This window comes from Malania oleifera, chromosome 2 (genome assembly GCF_029873635.1).
Source record: "Malania oleifera isolate guangnan ecotype guangnan chromosome 2, ASM2987363v1, whole genome shotgun sequence".
Lineage (NCBI taxonomy): Eukaryota > Viridiplantae > Streptophyta > Magnoliopsida > Santalales > Ximeniaceae > Malania > Malania oleifera.
In genome coordinates, this window is record NC_080418.1 from 110,567,765 (window position 1) to 110,573,768 (window position 6,004).

A 6,004-nucleotide genomic window follows, 5' to 3' on the forward strand; every position below is an offset into this window, starting at 1 on the left:
TTTTTTTTGTGTACTAATATTTACTAGCTTTTAGGCGCAAAAGCTGGAGGGAAAAATTTGTAAACATGAAATGCAGTAATGAAGCAACAAGGGATATTTGTCACCCTACTGCACTTCACATTTTTCAAGAAGGCATGACTTCTAGAACTGAACAACACTAATTAAAATCAATTAGTGTTTACTTATATTAGTATCCAATACATCAAATGTTAATTAAAATCAATTAGTGTTTACTAATATTAGTATCCAATGCATCAAATGTGAACTTCATATGTAGAAAAAGGTTTTTGGATACTGAGTTCCTCTCTAAGAGCTTCCCTAATGAAGAATGCCCTAAGCTGCCACCACTTAAATTTTCAAACTAGAGACAACAAGAAATGTTTTGATGCATCTGCAACTTGCTAAAACTTGATTCAAAATTTGCATCCTCTGAATCTGTCCATCAAATCATCTGAGTCATTAGAGTTGTGATTTGTTCCGTCATCTTGTCGTTTGTCAGTAGGTAAAGAAGCTTGATTATAGTGGGATTACCATCTGATTGAAATACAGTTGGGCTGAAAAAGAATCCTGTGATTAAAATGTCTATTCAAAATTATTATTGCATGCTCATCTGTCCAAGAAGAAAAGAGGTCGGTGATATAAGGCGTTGTAGTTTTTATATTAACCCAAAGTTTACAACGCATATTTTTTATGATTTCTGATAATTGGGTTCAATTTTTTAAGTCTGAATGAAAAAGGGCGATTTTACCATCACATAATATGTCAATGCATGAGGATTCATCAGCTGCCATGTCTAAGAATATGCTAAACTGCTAATCAATAATTTTGGAAAGCCCGGACAGATGGCAACCATTTTATTTATACAACATGCGCATTTATTTTCTTCATTTCGTTCGAGCACAGTAACAGACATCAGCACCTTGACACTATGTACACAGTAAAACGTAAAAACTAGACAATCAATTGGCCGTCTTGGCACCCAAAATTTTGGAAAGCTCCTTCATCATAGGTTTCTCTTTGGCATCTTCTCCCCTTTCCAAGTGCCATTTTCTTGACATGTTATCAGCCTGAGATTAGAAGCTGTGCGTTAGTTTTCAGGAAAGATAGAACTATACAATTTTTAGAGTGATCTTGTTCAGATTCTTGTTTTTTCATACCCAAGTTCTCAAGGGGATCAGCTGCTCCCTGAACATCTCAACTTTAGGTTGAACCAGATCCCTTCCTTTAGTTCGAATATCATCAGTCTATCCAATAATAAATTCATGTGAATTTGTCAATTACTACTACATTTAAACAAATGGATGAAAATAAAGATTACAGCTCATAAAGAGGGGTGAAAGAATGCATCGACAAGACAGTCAAATGACCACCAAATGCAAGTCTTTCAACTAAATATGAACCTTGGAAAAAATGTAATTGGACAAGCATACCAGTGTGTCAATATGCAGCCAGCAATAGATAAGTTGCATGTTGCATTTACACACCAAACCTACTACTTCTTGGCATCCCAATTTTTCCCAATTTTTGAATCAGAAATATGTTGAGCCATTTGGTTCAGTATCACCTCAATCCTCTAACAAAGAGTTTCCAAACGGCAGTCAACAGTAAATGCACCTTGCATACCATTATGACCAAATCGAATTGATATTGGTCAACAGTTTTGTATAGAAATGTCAAGAGTCTGACTTTTCCATGCTGAAAACCAAGTCCAGTGGAGAGCAACTCCAAGCAAGAACGTACTTTAAAATCATTGCTGATGTGACTGAGCAGTCACTGGTTGGTCAGTGATTTTCCAAACACATTCAAATGGATTTTTCCAACAACCACCACATTTCGGAGAAAGAAAATTATTATTTGTCAGTGCTTTCAGAGTTGAAACCATGAACGACAAAATTTCACCATTTGTGTCTCAATGTTATAAAGCAGAGCTTATACATACTGCTTACACCAATATATTTTCAGAAGCAAATATAATAAAGTATTCCTTAAGCTGCACTGCCAAAACAGATATTAATTTTTTCTTTACAGGTAAAAAGAAAGATAATTGTCACTATATCATGATAGGAAAAATCCTTCTAAATAAGAGACCTTAAAGACAATGGCATAAATTTATACTTACATTGTGCAGCTCTAGCTTGGATGAAACCAGTCCAAACATCAAGGTGGCACCACCAAAAATAATTGCTGTAGCAACAGCGAATGCCTTTCCAACTACAAAAAATAAAAATAAAAAGACACCACGAGTTAGGATCCATAAGTAGAACGTCATAAGATACCATTAGTCTTGATTTCAATGAAGAGAAGTGGCACAAAAGGGAAACACAACATTGTCACAAAAGAAAGAAGAAAATAGCCGAGGCTTTTGGAGCGTGGCATGCTTCCGATCTAAATGCAATTTCACCACCACTATTCAATCATGCAAATGTGTGGTCCCTTGACTTTCTCCTCCCCCATCTTACATTAACTAAAATAAATGATTCGCAAGCAGAAAACGCAAGTATGGACACACAGCAGTATATTAAAGAATCACTGTCAAAACTAAAAGTCTCAATTGGTAATATGCAAACTGTCAGTAATATCTATAACTACTATGTAAAACTAACAGCAATCAAATATTATCAATGAAAAAATCAATATGGACGTATATACACCAGTTTGAGAAGAATAGAAAAAGATACAGGACATACTTTGTGACAGTCCTTCAGCTGCGGCCTTCAACTTCTCGGGATTAACATGGGTGTACTTGTCACGGCGCAATTCATTTGCTGTTGAAGCCACAACTGAGTGTTCTGTGACAGGCAATTCCCACCTGCAAACATAGTTGTCAAATCGAGATTCAATTAGTGAATCGAACTGTAAGATTCGGTACAAGCAGCGAAATAGTAGAATGTGTTTAAATTTTGACAATAAAAAATCATATTTCATGTGTATGCTTTCCCTAAGGCCAAAACAAATGAAAAGTAAGGGAATGAGTAAAGAAATATTAACAAAGACAAATGAAAGTCATGTTGTTTAGGGGATGAAGTCAAGAAATAATAATCAAAAATTGAACTTTTAGTGGTTATCAACTATTTCTAAAAAATAGTAATATTTCATGCCTATTGTTTCTCTGATTAAAAAGGAAAAAAAAAATTAAAAAGTGATAATAACTGAACGAACAACTAAAAACCATCCTTTGAATCTTAACAAAACAATGAAACATAACTACCGCCCTAGTTGATGAGTGTTCCGCCCCTTCTTCTCATTGGCACAACACTATACTCCTCCACTAGTGATGAATGGTTTTGTGAGGCAACATATGACCTAAAGTTCTATTTTTCTCCTCTTTTTTAGCACAAAACTGATGTAGAGAAGGGATGGAAAGTAACTGTGTAAAAACCAAAGCAATAAAAAAATTGTTGCTTTGGGGGTTTCAAACTAGTTGGTCTTGTTAGTATATTATAGAATTGTGTAAAAAATCAAAGCAATAAAAAAGTGTTGCTTTTGGGGTTTTAAACTAGTTGGATTTGTTCGTATATAATTGGTCCGGAATTGTGTGAATGGATAGCTTAGATCGATCTGCTAGATTCGTGAGGCAATTTGATAAATTTAGCAACAATCTAGTGTTTTTAGATTCACTAGTAAGATTCGAATTGACTTGATGTGGATTTGATACGAATTGTATGAACGGAATCCCTAATCATAACATTCTAACAACCATGCCTGCACCAGATAGATTGTTATTTGCTGAAAGCACTGCATGCAAAGAAATCAAAACTTTCAAGCCCGCAAGTAACAACAGTATCTTTCATCCCAGCATTACTTGCTTCTCATAGAAATTATTTTCAGAAAAGCTCAAACCAAATAAGAAAAAAAAAAATTAAATAACGTAAAAAATTAATTTTCAAAATTTAAACTCAAGTGCAAGGCTGCTTGTTAAACAAATGCTTTCATGCGAAAGAAAGAAATACATGATCACCAGGCATATATATTCACTATAAGATTAGAAAAAGGAAGTTCTCTCAATTGTAATTTATGAAAAACATTTTGCAATAAATCTTCAGAGTGCAGGAATGTGAATTAAGCATTTTGCTTGTATATTCTAGTTGCCAGTCATAAGAACAATAAAGTTCAATGTTTTCAGAGAATCAGAAAGTAAACAATTATCAGCAGTATCAATTGAATCTGAGAAGCCAAATCCGCTAAAATCACTTTAGCTGTCAATTTCAAAAGTTGAAGGCATGAAAGTACCCACTCACACCGAAGCAGAAAACAACCCATAGACAAAATGTCTGAAATGATTTAAAGAAAAAAAGAATGAAATAAGCTAACTTGGTAGATTCGCGAGAAAACAGAGGAGAACACTCTTAGCCAGACAATTGTATAATGTAAAGCCCAGTAATGATCTCTGCCTTGTGGGATTCCGAATGATGACAAAAATGAAAAATTTAATATTCAAATATCAAACATACTTCTATCAATTCACTCAAATTTCCACAAAAATAAACAGCTTAATACAATATGTAGAAATTATGATTCATCTTCTATCTCTAGATTTTCTCATCAAACAAGGAGAAGCAACAAGGACCTTCAGGGTGCTTCCAAAATTTCGATTCACTTTTTTTTTTTTTTTTTTTCCAACATTTTCCCGGAAAGCAAACGGATTAAAAAAACCATACCCAAAATAATAAAGAGGGAGCATTGAGTACCTTTTGGGGCCAAAGGTGACCGGGGGCATAGAAAGGTAAGCTCGAAGAGGGTTGAGAGCATCGGGGGAGACAGAGGAAACACCGCCGGCGTCGGAGGGAAGGGCCCATTTGGAGGGTGGGGAGAGGGAGGAGTCCAAGGGGGGTTCGAAGAGTTTGGAAGGCAGAGAATGCCGGAGAATCTCGGGAAGAACGTCAGCTGCAGCATCGTCCACCTCCAGAGAAGAAGCTATGGAGGAAGTTGGGGATGGAGGAAGAATCTTCCTGTTCTTGTTCTTCCCCACCAGACGCCCTACTGCGTGTTTGGATTCTTGCAGGAAATAGGCACCCTCCGTGCTTGCCAATCTCCCCGCCAGAAAGCTCATTCCGCCGTGCTTGGAGTTTGTGCCGTGGTTCGTCCCCTATTCTCTATTCAGGCTTTGAGTCTCCCTGAACTTGGAAGGAAGGGGCTTTTGTGGGGCGGCTTACTTTTTAAGGGCATATATTTGGAGCTCAGGCCAAATAATATTCTGTAATTTGACATAATTTATACATAATTTTAAAGGTTGAACCCACCATCTAAATTTGATAATGATCAATTTGTTAAATAAATATTTAATTATATTTGAGTTCGAACCGATTTCAAATCGACCTCAAATATACTCTCGTTTAAGTTTGTTTATTTTTATCAATGAAGAATTGAAAAGTCTTATATCAAGCCAGGATAAGACTTAAATCTCAAGAAATTGTAATTAATATCGTCTTCAGATTTCCTTTTCTGGTTAAGCTCACCTCTTGATCGTGGGCGTAAATCAAAATTTAGTTTACGGAGTTTAGTCTAAATACAATTCCTTATTTTAGATTACTATTTCTATATTTTTCTACAAAATTGCTTATTTCTACCATATTCCTTGCTAGATGAATTGGGACAACCCTTTTTATATTTACTTCTTTTTTTTTTTTTAAAAAAACATTACGTCTTTATAATTTTGTTACAATCTCATCGTACTCTACTCCAATCCTAAGAAATAAATGTTTCATGAACCAAACATAACCTTAATCTCAACTTCAAAATTGTATTCTCTAAAACGTAACAATAATATTAAGGGCAAAAGACACCCACATCCGTCCCTTTAAGTTTGACAAAAAAATAGAGATCTCTCCCGAAGTTTTAAAATTGACAAATACTATCCCTAAGATTTCAAAAATACTACGGAACTCCCCAATGACGGATTCAGGAATCAAAATTAGGAAGGTCCTTGAAAGTCTTAAAATCTCAAAGAAGGTTTTAGACTTCTTGAAACCTTAAAGAAGGTTATTATTTTTTTGCTAAATTTCAA

At 35.1% G+C, this 6,004-nt stretch overlaps 1 protein-coding gene across 1 annotated transcript; it reads right to left on the minus strand.

Annotated features, from left to right (window-relative positions):
• Positions 1-823: 823 nt before the first annotated feature.
• LOC131149498 (uncharacterized) lies at positions 824-5,345 on the minus strand. Its single transcript, XM_058099969.1, has 5 exons — positions 4,689-5,345; positions 2,688-2,809; positions 2,120-2,211; positions 1,158-1,244; positions 824-1,067 (listed from the first exon to the last, which is right to left on the minus strand). Exons 1-5 carry the CDS (start codon positions 5,048-5,050, stop codon positions 960-962), a joined length of 771 nt encoding a protein of 256 aa, XP_057955952.1. The 5' UTR covers positions 5,051-5,345; the 3' UTR covers positions 824-959.
• Positions 5,346-6,004: the final 659 nt, after the last annotated feature.